Genomic DNA, 18,900 nt, shown 5'->3' with positions numbered 1-18,900 from the left:
AAGTTCAGGAGAGTATGGACTGGGAGTCATGACACCAGGGAGGAAACTTTGTTCTGATTTTCTCCACTGAGCATGTGCAGAACGATCTACTCCGGCCGTGGTGAGCATGTGCAGTAGCAGCAATCCCGTCGACTCGTGATGGAGCACCAGTGTTTCTCGAAATAGTCGTTTTCGTCCTTTCACACGGAAAGTTCCACCTTGGCAGCCGTTTTCAAAAAGCCGCGCGGCCCTGAGCACCGTTGTCGTATAAACAGATCATTACTAACCGCCAGGCTCTGTTGTTTCTGGACCGATGGTGACGCGTGTGAACTGGATGACCGGCGTGCGAGAGGCTGATGTGCATCGACAGGCCCTGGTGAGCTGAAGTCCCATCAGACGTGACGGCGTCGACGTAGAGACTCGTCTACTGGTTCCTGTTTGTCACGGTGTCACTGTGTCACCCACACCTCCCCGCACTAGCCTGAACACACAATCCCTCAAACCCCACGCTGACGTCGTCTCCGCCTCCCTCGCCTTGTCTGTTTGGGATTCGGCTGCGGGAATTACGGAGGAATCTCTTGACGGCGTTCACACAACTTAGCGTCTGTGAGCGTGACGGTTTTTCCAGCGCTGTCGTGGATCAGAACACCAACACCACGCGACGGACCGAAGGGAACAAGTGGAGACTATGAAAGGCGGCGGGAGAATCGGCCTCCAGAACGTTTCACTCAGAGACCGGGTCAAACCAGAGGCGTTGGCTTCAAACCGTCACACACGTGGTCGTACCGATGCATTCACACCTTCACATGTGAAGCCTTCACACAGATGAAAAGCTTCCTGTCTGCAGAGGAGGAATTAGTCGTTGTCGTGCCCCCCCCCCCCCCCCCCCCCGCTCTGGGATTAGCGCCGCATCATGAATATTTAAAGGAGATTTATCCCCCCATTTCTACCAAATCACTTCCTTTGAGTAAAACGGGACGACAGCGTGACTTTTATGGAATCGTCCAAAGACTCAACTCGACTTAATAATAAGTCAGTAAATGATCACTTGATCTGGAGCGTCATTCTCAAAGTGGAAATATAACTCATCGGAGTACAAAAGATCTAGATTGGTCTAACAACAGAACCAGCTCGTGGCCCGGCCTGCCGTCCAGGATTTCAGAATGTTTGCAGTGTAAACGTGTAACTTTTCTGAAACCGAAAAGCAAAAAACAGTATCGGTAAAGCTGAAGTGTTTCACCCAAGTGGCTCCGAGCACCGTTGTCATGGAAACCGAGACTAAAGATTTCCGTTTTCGCTTTAAAACGTCGTCTTGTAACCGGAGCCCGAGTGAAGGTCGCTGACCGCCGCTAAACCTCGAAGAAGACGCTCCTGCACGAAATCCGCCAACATGCGGGTGTCCGGCTCCTGTAGTTTGACACCAGCCTCATTGCTTTGCAGCTACACCTGCAACATGCACAGGAACTGTGTGTGTGTGTGTGTGTGAGGCTGGCTGTTCAGAGCGTAGGAAGACCTCTTTAACACACCTCTGAGAAACGCAGCTGGATTTTCTTCTCTTTTCTCTTGACATTCATCAGACGGACGCCGCGGCCGGGGAAACATGGTGACATGAGCGATATGAAGTAAAGGTCAAAACCAGCCTCCGTCCACTCACATCACACTCCTACCTTCTGCCCTTCAGAGTTAAATCCACCAGTTAGTAACCGATATTTTCATTTTAATCTTGATTTTCCCGCACAGTCTTTCAAAAGGTCTCCTGCGCGCGAACATTCGCTTCTATTTAGTTTCCAAACACATCGCTCAGTTAGCCCGTCCAAATTAAAACCAAAGAAAGAAAATTACCAGAGGAAAATTAAAATGTAAATTAAGGTGGGCTTCAGTTCCAACGAGGCTGGTTTATCTGTCTATTTGATATGTGTAAAGTAACGCATCGACTACGATTGCTAAATAGTGCGAATCGCTGGCTGAAGTGGCTCCGACGGGCCAAACGACAAAAACATCTGCAACAAGCCGAAACGGCTAAAATGATTGAAACTTCGAAACGAACAAAAGAGCTAAAAATCCAAAATATTTTAATACAACAACTGAACAAACTAAAGTGGCTAAAAGGAATAGAAAAACTAGAATGACTAAAAAGAAATTGTATCTGCACAAGCGAAACATCGAAATCAACAAAATCATCTAAAATGAGCTAAAATGACGGAAATATCGAAGTGGAAAAATTGCTAAAAATGTAAGATACGTTAGTATAAAAACAAAATATGCTAAAGTGGCTAAAATGACTTAAAGGGGACATGTCATGCTAAATCCACTTTTTTAGCCCTTAAATGCATTTTGTTGTATATTTAGAGTGTTTAGAAGTACAGAAAAGTTCAAAGTAGTCTCTTCAGGTGCTCCGTTGATATCTTTATATTCTGTTTTGGTCATATTTTGCGATCGGTTTCAATTTTTCTATTCTCTATTACGTTTTTTGAACAATGACGTCACAGTATTCTCAGCGGAACTGCCAAATTAGGACATCGACATTTCAAGCAATCCGCCATTTTTGTTTCTCGCTGCGATTTTGTAGTCCAACCGAAGTTACGAGAGGATAAGTCGAAATGTTCGGTTGTTGGATGTAGTAACCCACAAGCTTCGTTACACCGTCTCCCAGCATCAGAACCTTTTCGAAGTGCCTGGTTGAGTTTTATTTTTCACAGAAATGTACCCACATCTGTGGGTAAGGTCATTTTTGTGTGCGCGAAGCACTTTAAGGACGACTGCTTCAGCAACCTCCGCCAGTATAAAGAAGGATTTGCCGAAAGACTTGGTCTGATTGAGCGGTCAGTTCCTTCTATCTATGGAGACGACGAACAGAGCACTTCGGTAAGCTGTATATAACGCTAAAAAGTGTGATGATAAGACGTCCCTGTCATTGTTTTGTTAGCATTAGCAGTTGCACCGTCTTCATATGTTAGCGCTGTGTGCTCGTTTTAGATTATAATGTAACTTCTGTGTTAAATAGTCGTTGTAATACAGGCAGTATTGTAGTAGTGGGCATGGATGGAGAAGTTAGTGTAAATATAGTAACACACCATTGCGTTACATCCATATGAAGACGTTGTTCTGTAGGTGCATCATCGTCATTTTCATCTCGCTCCGCCGGGTCCGACTCTGGCTCCAACATGTATGGCTGGATGGACAAATCTTCCGTTGTTGACATTTTGTAAATAATGTGTGAATATAAAGTTTCTGCGCCGCTAGATAATTGTATCTGTTCTATCAAACTACAAAGATGGCCGAACAGGGTGACGTTGAACCGAGTGTCACCTCTGCAACCTGGAGAGGAGGCGGGGTATGAAGTGTCTCTTTTGCATTTGAAGAGACCGCCCCAAAACGAGTTGCTCTCAGAAGCACATCAGAAAAGGGGTAGAAAAGGGGCCTGTGGAGCTCTAATAATGAGGAATTCAGACCCAAGCATTGCAGTTTCGCGTTGTATAGACCACAACTGTATGATTTATATGTAAAAAGGAAGGATTTAAAAGCATGATATGTCTCCTTTAAAACGACAAAAACGTCTCAAATTATACATCGAAAACTAGTTAAAATAGCTCAACTCGTGAACACATCAAAACTCAAGTCGTTATAAAAATGTATGATACCCTAATATAAAAACTGAATATGGCTAAAATGAATAAAAAAGTTTTTTTTTTTTAAATGCTAAAAGACTTAAATATCCAAACTGAAGAATTGTAAGAAGCCATACCATGCTTAAAAAAACAATAAAGTGGCTAAAATGGTTTCAACAGCCAACAGTAATGAAACGTCTTTATTGTCGTTTTAAGTTTTTAAACATGAAGCACGGTTTTGATGAATAAGGAAAAACTAGGACAAAGTTTTGAACCTGTATTTTCTTCATGTTTCGTGTCTCCAGACGAGTTTTATTTTGTAAAAAGTTGCATGAAGCACATTCTCTCTTGTGGGATTAAACCTCCAGTGGAAGCTGCTGGTTGTCGTTTGGTCGACTGGGACTGAATCGACGGCGCCGGCTGTTTAGTTTGTCCTTTCGGTGAATCGTCACGGCGCTCCGCCGGCTCCACCTTCGTAGCACCGACCACAGCTCTGGGAGCAGCGAAGCGACGTAGGGTCAGGTGGAGGACGGCTCTCGGAGCTCCTCCACCAACCATCCAACTCTGATGGGTCTTAACTGGGCTACAGGCTGGCCCTCTACTTGCTCTAGATTCTCTTCTATATGTCTCCTCTCATGGCTGCTGGTCGTCCACCAACCCTGGCGGAGGTCAGCTGGCGAACGGCGGCGCTCCGTCAGACCATCAGTGACACGAGTCAACAAGCTCACAACGATCAAACCTGAGCATCAGCAAATTTTAATGTCATTTACACGGCAGACTAGTTGATGATAATGACTCTTGTACCCTGGCTGGTAAAAGATAGTGAACATGGCGACAATGGTTACAATGGCCAAAAATTATTAAAAAAAATACTAAAAAAGATAGAAAGGCTAAAATGGCCAAAAAAACACACCTAAAACAGTAAAAAAAAAAAAAAAAAGCCCCAAGAAACTGACTGACACAATGAGAATGTCCAAAACAGCCCCAAAAATTTGTAAAACAGCAAAGATGGCTAAAAACTTAGAAAAATAAATAGTAAAACGGCTACATAAAGAATATTGGCTGAAAAGGCCAATAAAACTAACTAAAACTGCAAAAATAAATAAATAAATTGCTAAAACAGCCAAAAAAAACCCTCCTAAAACAGTGAAAAAGGCCAAAACGGCCCAAAATAAATCACTTAAACAGCAAGAAAGGCTAAGAAAAGTCAAAAAAATAAAAAAAAACCCTAATTCAGCTAAATTAATAAAAATAGACCGAAAAGGCGAATGAAACCAACTAAAACTGCAAAAAAGTGAAAAAGGCCAAGAAAATTAAAAGGCCAACACAGTCTAAAAAATTCAACTAAAATATGAATAAAAATGACTAATCTTCTATACAAGTTTGTATCTGTGTGATGATCATTTTAGGTTTGAAAATATCTGCAGTTTTTTGTGGAAAATGAGTGAAAACAGCTTAAAGTCCTGATTATTCCAAGTTGCACTGCATCGTCAGGCTCACATGGAGACGTTTGATCGACGGCTTCGAGTCTGTCTCATTGGGTCGGGGTCATCAGAGGGTCGCAGTCGGTGTCCTGATATGTGATTCCTGCGTGCGGTTGCTAGGTTGCTGGGTTGCTGGGTTGCTGGGTTGCTCCCTGGCGTGGTGCTCTGTTTGTTTCTGTGTATCAGCAGCAGCTGTAAAGAATATCAGCGTATCCTTGAATGGCTGCGAGGTCACAGAGTTGATCTGTCAGGCCGATCGCTAGGCGAACCGTCTCGCCGGACTTTGTCCTCACGCTCCAGCAGCGGCCAGCGGCACACACTCTTACATAACGTGGAAATTCGGTCCACAACAAACAGTTTTTGACTCCACGGTTCACGTTGAGTCCAAAGTCAACGGCTTCCATCCGCTGAGCAGGTTCAGAGGTGTTCACCGGCTCATTCAGGAAATGTCTGTCTGTCTGTCTGTCTGTCTGTCTGTCTGTCTGTCTGTCTGTCTGTCTGTCTGTCTGTCTGTCTGTCTGTCTATTATGTATTTATTATTTTCAGTTTATATTAGTTTAGTTTTGTTATGTTTTGCTTTATTTTATTCTATTTTAGTTTAGTTTAGTTTAGTTTTGTTATGTTTTATTTTATTATATTTTATTATATAATAATATATAAAGTCTTGACTGGGTGGAGACGAAGAGCTGAACATCATCATCAAAGCACTTGAAGTGGAGGCCATGCCAGCAGAGTATGTGACCAGGGTGGCGCAGGTACAGAATGAATACCAGGGGGCCGAGACCTGAACCTTGGGGGACACCTTGCGAGAGGGAGCAGAGGAGTTCTGGATAACATATATGAGCTTGGCTAAAGCAATGACACCAATAAATGAGGTAGAAATCTCAACAATTGTTCTCATTAAGCAGGAGGTAGTAAACTTGTAATAACACGCAGCGTTACTTCTTCCCGTCCCGGTGTGGCGCTGCAGCTGGGATCATCTCGTTTGTTAGAAGACAAATAAAAAGGGACCGACTCACGAGTAGATCAACTGCAATATATGTATTTAAAGAGTATCTGCCACAAACACTGGCTCCCTTATTGATTTCTAGTAGCATTAGCAGACTAGGAGGTTGGATCCTCACCCAGAAGGGAAACACTCGCAGAAAGGAAGGTTGGAAGTTCGGGTCCCGTTTAGACGACGTTTCAAGTGAGATCGTTTTTACAGAAAATGTTCCCATTTATTCACCCATGCTACCACTGAAAACGATGTAGTTTGCATGTTGGGCCACTAGATGGAGTTTCCAGAAAGTTGTGTATTCGCACGTTTACGCAGCATTTTGGGGAGGTTAGACCTTCGAAGCCATTTTCCAAAAAGTTCAGTTTTCAGAGGCCCAGACACACAAAACGCAACGGAAGTTTTTGTGTTTTCACAACTTGAAAAGTACAAATTGTAGTTGCTTGTTCAGTCAATGCAGCTGCAATACGGGACCTGATTAATGGTCACTTGATTGGAGGCATTGTTAAACATTTTATTTTTCACCTTTAGATTTCAAAATGGAATCAAATTTAGCACTGAGACGAAGTAAAAACATCTGGAGGTGCTTATTTAGTAGGTTATTCTATTGGTTCTTCCACCTGAGAGCAGATTGGGCTTCATGTAAAATAAAATAAAAGTGAGTTCGACTCTCCTGATTGATCGAGAGAAGATCCCCTCATTGTGTGAAAAGCACAGCAAAGCTTTTAATTCCCAGTCGAGAGAACGCTGGGAAGACGTTGAAGCCCCAGGGGGCGATGGAGAGTCACCAGGCAGCCACCAGCTTTGAGGTCAAGCTTATGTGATTTCTGCCGATTCTAAATCCCAAAACCAAAAAGCCGCTCCTCTTGTGGGCCCAGCCTTACATAAGGAGGTGAAGACGGGTGTGGCAGTCCAGCATGTGGAGGCCTGGCAGGTGTTTTGGCCTCTGCCCGACCTGTCTTGGGCTCCCCGGACTGATTTCAGCACCACGGACAGCGGCCCGGCCGGTTCCCTTCAACCTTTTGGCTGCCGGTGCGAAAAGTCAAGCGTTCGCCCGCCGACTGTAAAGGTCACCTGCTCCCACCGCCGCCCCGTCCTTCACACGCCAGACGGGGAGAACTCGTCTGCACCGAATCAATCCGCGACCCTGCCCACGGAGGTTGTTTTTGGTTTTTGTTTTTTGTTTTGTCTGTCACCACAGACAATACACACCCCAGTACGCCTCGCCGCCTGGTTCTGATACGCCAGAGCGCGGCTGACTTTGGGTGGCGTCCTGTCCGTTCGCCTCACTGTCAGCCGCCGGGAGACGGTCGCCGCCAGTGCCTCTTTCTTTCTCTTTTCAGTTCCTGCTTCACCCCGCCCCCCCCCCGCCGCCACTCGTCTGCCTCTTCCTCTTCCCTCCGTCCGTCACTTATGATTTTCCCTGACTCATCCTGAAAATCATCTTCCCTGCTCTTCGCACATCGCCCTCCGATGGAACTCTGTGCCCCACTCTTTCGTGAATCTCCCTCTCTTGGAAATCTGGCCCTTGGAGTCAGACGGTGCCCACTGGAGTAGAAAGGAGACGGGGGTGGGTGGGGGGGGGGTGGCCTGTGGGATGTTGGGTAGTGCGAGGAGGCGGGAGGGCGCTGGCTGGCGGGGTCTGGGACCTGAACCAGACAGACTATGAAACGTCACCACACCAGCCCCAGACTTTCTGTGATCACACACACACAGAAGTGTGTGTGTGTGTGTGTGTGTGTGTCGGGGGGGGAGTCACAGTGGTGGGGCAGCTCAGAGCCAGCTGAGGCTGCAGTGGTGACAGACACAGACAGAGCGGCACAAAGCAAAAAAAAACAAAACACCACTGAATGTTGGTTTGTGTGGGACGGGGCGATTTCTGCTCTTCGAGGGACGTTCGGCAGGTGGGAGCACGCGGTGGCCGGGGGAGGGGGGGGCGGGGCATTTCTCAGAGGATCTTTACGGGTTCTCCGCAGCAGCGCTCACTTTCTTGCTTGCTTGAGTTCATTTGCAGCTCGAGTCGTTATTTTGGCGCCGTAGAGGCGTCGTCAGCGAAGAGGAGGAACTGACGGTGGTTGTTTGTTGTCGTCGCCTCTGCAGGTTGTAAGCTGACCTCGGGGGGACCCATATCAGCGTCGCGCCCAGAGGCACAGGGAGAAGTGAGGCCACACTCGCTTGACCAGCAGCAGGCCTTGGCCACAGACTTCTTATCAGGTACGAACACCAAGAATAAACTGCCATGAAGTATCGGATCTACTTTTCCTTTAATCTCTTAGAAAATGTGGGACATGTGTCCATGCTTCGCTGTATTTATTGGACACAGACTTCAGTTATGAATATTTAAACTTTGTACATTGACTTCAGTTGTTGAAGTACTTGAATCTTTCCACTTCTCTGTCAGTTCAATATTCTGCGGCACAAAATGTCATATTGTAGCTTTAAACGGCCGGTTTAATGAAGTTATTTACAGTTTTTGCCGATTTTATTCTAAATAAAATCATTAAAAAACAAAAAAAAACTTTTAATGATATCAAAAAATGAAAAAAAAGAGTCTCCTGCATGTCACTTTTTGTTGTGGTAGCCGGCTTCCTTACTGTTTCATTACTCCGCTTATGAGTCAGTATTAAGGTGCTCACTTCTGCCACCTGCTGGCAGGGAACTCAACCAACACATTTCAGGTGCGGAAACTCATCACTATCATTTTTTAGCCAATTTTTTTTCACAGTAAAGTAAATACAGTTTACTTTCAGTGTCTGGGTGTAGAAAACGCAAAGTAACAACAAAGAAAGCGACGAGAAATAAATACATTTACACAATTAAAATAACAGAGAAGGTGAACAAAAGACAAATAACATTAATAGTAAACATGCCTTCAGCTTCGTTCTAGTATTTAGTCGCGCTTTGGACTTTAATCGCCATTTTCTGGGTTTTCCCCTTTTAGAAGCTCTTTTATATCATCACTCCTTATTATGAAATCATTTTTTTTTGACAAATTTAATGAAATTGGACAACCGCCACTGCTGTGGACGACCCAAAGGCGTAACGCGAAATGTTTTTCACTAAAGGGCAGATCACGAACCCAAAGAGTTTCAAAGGCAGACAGTCCGATTGAAGAAGGAAGGGACGCTCATGTTTTGGCCGCTGCACTCGCAGAAAACTTCCAACGTTTCGGTTTGAGAAGAACCAACAGAGCCAGAAACGATCACCTGAGAAGCTGTAGTGTGAACGGGCCTGAGGTGTTTTTATAGTTTTAGATATTTATTTATAATCCCGCTTCTTTCCTTGTTTCCTCTGTGTTTCGCCTCCTCTGCCTCGCACCCTCTACATTTTTAATGTCTTCATTCCCACTCAATCTTCTACTTCTGCCTCTACTTCTTTGTCTCCTCACCGCACCTCCATCCATCATGCCCCCGCCCCCCTCCCCCTGCCCCCTGCCCCCTGCCTCTGCCAGCCTCCATGGCAGGTTACTCAGATCCTCTGCGTTCTCAGACTCGCCCTGCCCAGATGATGGATGCTGGCCTGTTGGGAGCGTTCTCAGGTATACGGACTGACTCTGAAAAGAAAAAGCTGATCTGACGTGATTAGTTTGTATCGGGGATACTGCACGGAGTACTCTGAAAAAAGCTCCCCGATACGACCCGGCGAGTATTACGTGACTTTATATGTCAGCGTCGCCGACATTCAAACCTTTACAGCATTAAAACATCATAAAAGTGGTCTTATAAAGAAAACAGTGGAAAGAGGAAACACAAAGGCAGCGAATCAGGAGAAAAAGTAGAGGACCGAGGATAGAGCCCTGTGGAACGCCACATTTTTCTGCGTGATAGGACCTGAACCACTGCAGAGCAGTACCACAAGTGTCCTCTAGGAGCAGTATTCAGCATCTTATCCTCAAAGCAATCGTTGTAACCAAGTTTCTCATTGTAGGCAGAATCTTATGTTACACACACACACACACACACACACACACACACACACACACACACACACACACACACACACACACACACACACACACACACACACACACACACACACACTGTATAGTCTGTCAGTGTTACAGACAGTCATAATCCATAATCTCACTTGCGCACACACACTGCACATCACACACTCTTTCCTCGGGGGGGGTGTAATGAACGACAGTGTTCCTACGTGGTGTTTTGTGCCCCCCCCCCTCTTCTTCCTCTTCCTCTTCCTCCTCCTCCTCCTCCTCCTCCTCTCACTTCTTGGTCAGTGGTCTCACCACGCTGCCTGCCGGTCTCCCCTCCAGGTTTCTCCCAGCCCGGAGAGATGGGGATGAACATGGAGGTGGGATCCGCCCCCCTGCAGCCGGAGAGGTCGCCCAGCATAGCGGAGCCCCAGCACCCGACCCCCCCGGCGGGGTCCGAGGCGCCAAAGATGCAAAACCCGATGCTGCCAGAGCCTCAAGCCCCCCGCAGCCCTCTGGACCTGTCCACAGGTACAACACACTCACCTTTTCACCCTGTCACATCGGGAAATGCTTTCACAACCAGGACCGACACAACTGGACCGCTCTCTGCCGAAGGCGCCGCACACGACATGAAGACCCTGGTGTCGCCTTCAGTTACACGTCTTTAGCTTCAACACGCATCTCTGGAGTCTCTACATCCGTTTGTATCAGTTATGATACGGAATATTCACACACATTAGCTTTTCTGGAAGCCGTTTGTCTCATTTAAAACTTTGAGGTAAAATGTTTGCGGAAGCTTCTATTTTTCATCGTTGGGAGACGCGCACTGACACCGATACCAGTATCGATACTGGAACTAAAGGTTAGTACCTTCATTTCCAGACTATAAGCCACTGTTTTTTTTCACACTGTCTGAACCCTGCGGCTGAAAACAATGATGGCTAATTGATGTATTTTTACGGGTTAACAAGCTTCATGCCGCCAGATTCTACTTCTGCCTGTATCTGATATTTCTGTCTTCCTGACCTCATCTCGGTATCGCAGCCATCATGAGATGCTTTATGTGGTCTGGTCTTAACTGCAGGAGCCCGAGGTGATGCGTTCAGGTGCATAACGTAACTCTGGCTGACCAATCGTCCTCCTCAGAGGAAAATCCTCATCAGTGTCACAGTCAGCAAATAACCGATAAAATGCCTTGTCAACAGAGATTACACCCTCAGTGTTTGTGTATTTTTGCTGTAATTCACTTGCCTTTTGTGGGAATTGATGAAGATATGTGCAATCGTGCAGTGAAATTCATGCCCCGCTACAACAGGGATACCTGCGGCTTATAGACAAGTGTGACTGATGTATGTACACTTTTTTTTTGTTGTTGTTGTTGTTTTAAAATTTGGTGTGTGTGGCTTATATTCAGGTGCGGCTAAATAGTCTAGAAAGTACTCGTCCTTTAAATAGTGACCTTGGTGCATCATTGATTTCAACCGTTTTTAATATTTCATGTGAGTGTAAATGTAAATACAATTAAAGCTGCAAGCAGCCGCAATCGGCCTCGCACTCTGGCCTCTGGCCCATTAGGGTCGGCCAAATCATGGCCCCTGGCCCCTTTAAATGTAGATAAATATAAATTTAGAAGCTTTTAACAAAAAAGACATGTTTTGAAAGCCAATTTAGAGCTCTAATCTAGCTAATCTCTAAATATCCATTTTTTTTTAAGGAATTGGGTGTAATTATTAGTGAACAAGGGCTTTTCACGTGGACAAAATTTAGCTTTTAATTTGAAAGGCAGCTAAGCTCTAATCTACTCAACCACTAAATATCCATTTCATTATGGTTGAGGTGTAAGTTTTAATAAACAGACTTTTTGTTGAGTTTTATAACTTCTATTTTTAAAGCCAGCTCAGCCCTAGCCTAGGCTATCACCTAACATCTATTTCTGAGATTTGTTTTTTAATAAACAATAAATTTGACTTTGAAGGAGTTTGTTGCGTTTATTTTGAAAGCCAGATAAGCTATAATCAGGCTCACCCCTAAATATCAATTTTGAAGATTTATATTGTCATTTTTAAGGACTTTGATTTTGAAGAAATTTGACTTTTATTTTGAAAGCCAGCTCACCCTTAGCCTCGCTAAACACTTAATATCCAATTTGAAGTCAACATTGTAATTTTTGATAAACAAGGACCAATATTTTGAAGGAGTTTGGGGCTTTTATTTGGAAAGTCAGGACGTGCAGGTTAAGTGGTCACAGTGTGCTTGACATGGTGTTACGTAATCCTGGTGTGAATGATGCAACAGTGTTCTGACCACCTGCAGTTAGTGATGTCATCACAGTGGAGGGGAGGACGGACTTTATCTGCATATTTTGTAAACAACTCCTCAGAATCCAGAATAATAATAATAAGAAACATTACATTAGGGTCCTTGCCTCCAGGGCTTGGTCCCTAAATATAAATATATAAATATAAATAGACCCAGATTCATATACGTGTTTACAGACGTGGACGATTCTTCCATCAGCCTGCAGTCAATCAGCACAAACAACTGTAAATTACATGCTGTGACTTGTATGAACATGGCTGAGCAGTATATATGGGTCAGCGGCATTTCTGCTTTCACACACACACACACACACACACACACACACACACACACACACACACACACACACACACACACACACACACACACACACACACACACACGATGTAGTCTTGCATCTCAAGGTCGGTGCACATCTGATGCTGACATATATAGGAAGAGCCATCGTGCCCTGGCTTTTACTTATATACTGGATGTGTGTGTGTGTGTGTGTGTGTGTGTGTGTGTGTGTGTGTGTGTGTGTGTGTGTGTGTGTGTGTGTGTGTGTGTGTGTGTGTGTGTGTGTGTGTGTGTGTGTGTGTGTGTGTGTCGTACAGACAGCCGCTGCCCGCCCTCCTCCTATAGCTCGCCGGTTCCACACACACTCCCGACCCCGGAGAGCGGTGAGGCCGAGCCGCCGGGCAGCACGGCCGCGCACCAAAAAAGAGAACATGAAAGTCGTTCATCCGCCACGCTGAAGCTGCTCAGCAGGTGGCGCCACAGTTAGTGAAAGTGGAAAAAAAAAACGCCACCTTGAGGACCAGCAGGGTTGAACATGGACCTTCAGGGCTCGTTTACACGACAACGTTTTTTTGCATTTTTGTTTCAGAAAAGTTTCACGTTCGCGCGGCAACGTTTTGAAAACGGCACTGATAGTTTTCGTCACAGAGACGGGGTCTGTTTTATTGTTTTTGGTTGGATCTTTGTTCAAGTGCAGTTATTGTTTACAGAGACTGTCCATTTAAAAAAACTACTTTTTTCATTTTTGGTTTGTTTTTGTTTATATTATTTGGAATTATTTACTCAAATTATTAAACAAACATTTTTTTAAAGTGCTTGACATTCCAATTACACTCACAAAACATGAGTAATTCAACTTTATTGCATTTGAAAAGGGTATATTTCCATTATTGTGATATATTATCTTTACATTTGTGGTTTTTAATCATTTATCGGGAATCATTCCTAGGGCAATATATCGTCCTGCTAAATCTGTTATCGTCACAGGCCTCAGGACACAGACATTCTAGTGGATAGACAGTGGTGACTGTCAAAATAAAACTATCAAGTCGGATTGTTATTACGGTGACTGTCAAAATAAAACTACCAAGTCTGATTGTTATTACGGTGACTGTCAAAATAAAACTATCAAGTCGGATTGTTATTACGGTGACTGTCAAAATAAAACTACCAAGTCGGATTGTTATTACGGGGACTGTCAAAATAAAACTACCAAGTTGGATTGTTATTACGGTGACTGTCAAAATAAAACTACCAAGTTGGATTGTTATTACGGTGACTGTCAAAATAAAACTACCAAGTTGGATTGTTATTACGGTGACTGTCAAAATAAAACTACCAAGTTGGATTGTTATTACGGTGACTGTCAAAATATTTGCTAACTGTTTTTTGAGATTTATTCAGAAACGGTTAAACATTAATGTCCCAAAATCCAGATGAAATGAGCAGCGTAAGACAAAGACGACGGCGTGGAGCAGAGACACACCTGTTAAAGAATTTACTTTAAAGCAATCTGTGTGTGTGTGTGTGTGTGTGTGTGTGTGTGTGTGTGTGTGTGTGTGTGTGTGTGTGTGTGTGTGTGTGTGTGTGTGTGTGTGTGTGTGTGTGTGTGTGTGTGTGTGTGTGTGTGTGTGTGTGTGTGTGTGTGTGTGTGTGTGTGTGTGTGTGTGTGTGTGTGTGTGAAGCAGTGGGTAACACACAGTGAGTCAACAATGCGGCAGGCAGCCGTCACAGTGAGCACGTCCTTAAACTCCACTGCAGGAAGTGAGACCGATCGGTTCGGGTCCAAACTCCACTAACGTCTGACGGGTTGAAGCGAGGAACTTTAACTGCCGCTGACATTTGAGTAGAAATCCTCAGTCTTCTGATGTTAAATGGACACAATCCTCAAGCAGGATACTTTTATCAGTCTGACATTTTATTTTGTATTCAGTAGTGATGCTTCATACCTGAAGACTTGAATCCTTTAGAAATCAATAGAAAACACACTTTGGTCAACATGTTTACAAATTACAATAAATCAGACGTAAGTGTGCCATGGTGCGTTATTAGCAATGGTAGCATTTGTTAAGCAATTATTTTATATTTATTATGACTTTTTTTATTTAACATTTATTATTTGATTAATTGTTTATTTTATTAGTTTTTTGTGATTATTGTTTCTTTATAAAATTAAATCTTTTTTTATTGTAAGCAATTATTTTATTTTTGATATATTACTTTTTTATTTATCATTTATTATTGATGATTATTTACTTATTTTATTAGTTTTTTGGATTATTTTTTATTCAATTATTTTATTTTATTTAAAAAATTAAGCAATTATTTTATTTTTGTTATATAAGTTTTTTATTGATCATTTATTACTTATGATTATTTGTTTAATATTTTATTTAAACACTTTTTAAGAATCATTCTGTTATGATGTCAGTATGTAGTATTTATTATAAAAAAAAAAATACAATGTCAAGAAAGAAAAAGTCTAAAAAGCTCAATCCAAACTATAGAGTACAAGTACTAACTTGAATCTACTTGCTGATACCGAGTATCGATAGGAGCACTTATTAAATACCATAAAGCCTAATTCATACCCCAAACTCAAACCGTACTCAGAAGTACAAGAAAATTGATTAAATTAATTACCAGTTGGATTCAGAGCAGAAAAGATCAACACAATTAAAAATTTACTTTATTTTGCCAGAAAAATCTAAACTTTTTTAAATAATATGTTATAAAACAAGGGTGTCTAACATAATAAGGCCCGTGAGCCAACACAAGCCTCCAGGAGGCGCCGATCCGACCAAACCAAGACAACGGTTAAAAGAAATGTAAAGAAAATATTGATTCCAATTTTTTTAACAGAGTTCTTAAGAGCAGCAGACGCACCACGACGCTGAGACCCGAGCTGAGAGTTTGGTAATGTCGCGATAGCAAACTAGCATTATCCTCAAAGCCACGCTGTCAGGGTGTAAAAACACCCACAATGCAACAGGTTTTCTTGGGGGGGACATTTCACTGTATTTTGCACAAGAAGGTTCATTAAAATTGGCTTTATGTTGGGATTGTAGTTAATTTCTGTATTATTTGTTTGTTTTAGTGAAAATCTGCACCCTGACAAAGAAAAAAGTTAAAATTTAAAGGTTATTATTGAACTATTTTACCATTCCGACCCACTCAGGAAGACGTTAGGTTGAACTAAAATGTGTTTTACGCGTCTGGCCATAAGACGACATCTTCAGGATGATCGTATCGATATAAAAACACAGAAAACGTAAAGATAAGTAAGTAAGTCGGAGATAAGCCGTCATGTCAGTGCCATGGGGTCGTCCTGTCATATATTTAAAGTAATGTCTTCTGCTCCGATCGGCTTAATGAGGCTCTCCGACACAATATTCAAGTCACCGCCATCCTGCGCTACTTCCCGTACGGCGAGCCGAGCGCGGCGTCGGCGTCGTTAGCGTGAGGCGCGGCCCTCCGGAGAGCCGCCGCGCCGCACGGCACTGACAGCTGCTCCACTTTAGCCGCTCCTCTCAGCGCGGAAACTGAAGTCCACAGCGTAACCGGGCCACCGCTGTGCGGAGTCGTCGTGGCTCCGCCCCTCCTCCCGTCCCGCCGCTCGCCGCTCCTTCCCGTGATTCAGATTCAGACCGACTGCTGCCGTCCATCATCGTTACCCTTCACGTCTGCAGCAAGTCGTTATGTTCCCACGCTCAAACTGGCTGCTTCACTTAATTGGCCTCGTTTCTCCGGGACCGTTGGAACGTTCTAGTTAAAGGAAGCGCTGTGCGCCGACCGGCCAGAAGATTATGACCACTGGCCTGGAATTGTGCAGAACTGGAAGGGAGAGGTTGAGCTCCAGTGGCTCGTCTGTAGGTTCGGATCAGCAGCTGTGAGCTTTGTTATATCACTTTTAATCCACGTTGACCAACTGAGGATGGGCAGCAACCTGCAGAGCTGCAGTCGTCTGACCTGCAAGTCTAGAGCCGATCTAAGTCTCATTAAAACTGGGTTTATGTTGAAATGGTTGTCATTTTTATGGTCGCTACTATAATATATAAGTCACACCCACCAAATTTAGAGAGAGAGACAGTGAATTTCAACAAAAACACACAAACACTGAGGGTTTTATCTCTGTTGATGAAGTATTTTATTGGTTATTTGCTGATTGTGATTCTGAGGAGGAAGATTTCCCCCTGAGGAAGACGACTGGTCGGCCACAGAGCGCAGCAGGTCGGAGTTACCTGATGCACCTGAACGGAGGCCTGCCGATAGCAAATACGCCTCTAATATTCAATTAAAAACTAATAAGAGGAGTGAGGTGAGTCTGGTACAAGTACAGGTACAAGTACAAGTACAAGTGAAAACCATCAGCAATGAAAAGAAGCCATTACCTTAAAAGAAAAACAGACAACATTTAAATGAAGCAGCAGAAATGTTGGACACCCTGATTTTTTGGGATGGACACCCAGAATGCCAATTTCCGCTTAAAACCATGCTGAACTGTATTATGTATAAAATTTGTGTGTATTTTCTCAATCAGCCTGGGCTCAGGTACAAGTTCTATTTTAAGATCACTGGAAAAACACACGTTTGCTTGTTGGGTGACAGATTATTAGAAGCTATAAAGAAATAATCCCACAGGGTGCAGCATTAAAAGGTCACCTCTCTGGAACAACATGCAGAAGCTTCTCCGCTGCGTCACCTCCTTCATCCACTCTCGTTCTTCCACCTTCATTCATGGTCCTTGTTGTTTTTGCCAACCTTGTGTTGTTGTTTTCAACCACTTCCTGTCTGAAGTTAGGAGTCAAGGGGAACTGGTTCTTTGTCATGTCAACTTTACTCCCCCAACTTTACATTTTCCCCTCTTCACCCTAAAAACAAGGTTCTTTAGGCGACGTCTGGCCGGACCGGGCCGGCTACCTCCCCACGGACCTCCCCTTCACCCCCAGCGTCTCCACAGTCATCAGCAAACACACCGGCCACCTGGCGGCCAGCAAAGCTAAACCAGAGGAGCCGCGTGACGGCTGGCCGGGCCGCGAGAGCGTCACCTATGCCGGGGGCGACGAGAGGGACGGGGAGGGATCGGACCGGAAACAGAAGAAGAAGAAGAAGAGGCGACAGAAAGACGACGGCTCCTACGAGCACTTCGAGGGCAAAGGTCACCCCGAGATGCAAGCGGCGGGCGAAAACACGCCTCCAACGGAGGAGTTTTATCATCGGATCGGCCCCCGGAGGGACGCGGGGGACGGCGGCTGGGAGGAGCATCTGGGTAAGAGCGGCGGCCGGGGGAAGAGGGGGAAGAACAGGAAGAAGATCCCAGAGGAGTGGGGAGTGATGGCCGAGCCATTTGTTCCTTCAGCTGCAGCAACGTCTCCAATCAGCGCAGAGGCGGCGATGGACCTGGGGAGTTCCTCGCGGCCGAACCTGGAGGCGTCTTTTGGAGACGCCAGCCTGGACTCCTGGAAGAAGGAGGACTTCCCAGAAGAAGGCGTGGTCCCCGGCCCGCTGTCTGAGGATCTGTTCTCCACGGTGGATACCTCCGTCATCCCGCTGGTCCGATGCAGCGAGCTCAAAGCCACGGCGGCTCCGTTCACGATGCCGGCCTCCTCCAGCTCCTTCCCCGCGGCTGCTTCCCCCGGTGACTCCTTTGACCTCTTGATGGAAAGTGAAACGGCGAGTTTGGGGAACAGCGAACACGCCTTCTTTCCGCCTTTATCTCCGGAGAATCAAGCAGTGGGGGACGTGGTTGACAGCGGGATGTTTGACGTCACCAGTTCCTTTCAGGAATCAAGCGTTCACGCCATGCCAGAGGTGGACACCTCGGCGTTCAGCCCCGCCTCCCAGCCCAGCCCGCCCGACGTGGTGGCTTCTGCGCCGCCGCTGTCTCCCACCGACGCCTCGTGGCTCCTGAACGAGTCCCAGGGGACGGCGGACGGCGAGCTCTTTGACCTCACTGACCTGAGCAGCTCCGGCCGCCCTCTGCCGTTGGGCCTGTCCTTCGACACGCCGAGTCCGGCGCCGCTCCGCTCGCCCAAAACCACGGCGCAGGAATCCTGCAGAAACGCCAAATCAGCCCAGAAACAATCCAAGAAGTCGCGCTCGTCGTCGTCCTCCTCCTCGGTGAAGAGTCCCACCTCTCCAGAGGCCAAGACGTTCTTGCCACAACCTTCCCCGGTCGCCAGCCCCTCCTCCCCTCCGGGGCCCGGCCTGAACCCCGCCGCTAAGCCCTTCTTCCCCAGCTTCACCGACCCGCTGGAAGAACCAGCCGCGGCTGCTCACGACACGCCCGCCATCGAAGGT

The 18,900-nt window shown here is 45.3% G+C and overlaps 1 protein-coding gene across 1 annotated transcript in view; it reads left to right on the top strand.

Annotated features, from left to right (window-relative positions):
* Positions 1-18,900, top strand: part of LOC308125448 (uncharacterized protein) — a 94,880-nt gene that overhangs the window by 35,810 nt on the left and 40,170 nt on the right. The window contains exons 4-7 of the mRNA XM_080489190.1: positions 8,169-8,282; positions 9,520-9,606; positions 10,342-10,530; positions 17,483-18,898. Coding sequence (XP_080345316.1) covers positions 8,169-8,282; positions 9,520-9,606; positions 10,342-10,530; positions 17,483-18,898 — 1,806 coding nt within the window. The remainder of the gene's footprint in view (positions 1-8,168; positions 8,283-9,519; positions 9,607-10,341; positions 10,531-17,482; positions 18,899-18,900) is intronic.

This window comes from Lipophrys pholis, assembly GCF_963383615.2.
Source record: "Lipophrys pholis genome assembly, chromosome: 20".
Taxonomy (NCBI): Eukaryota; Metazoa; Chordata; class Actinopteri; order Blenniiformes; family Blenniidae; genus Lipophrys; species Lipophrys pholis.
The sequence above is the reverse complement of the archived record's forward strand: the minus strand, read 5'-3'. Positions and strand labels throughout refer to the sequence as shown.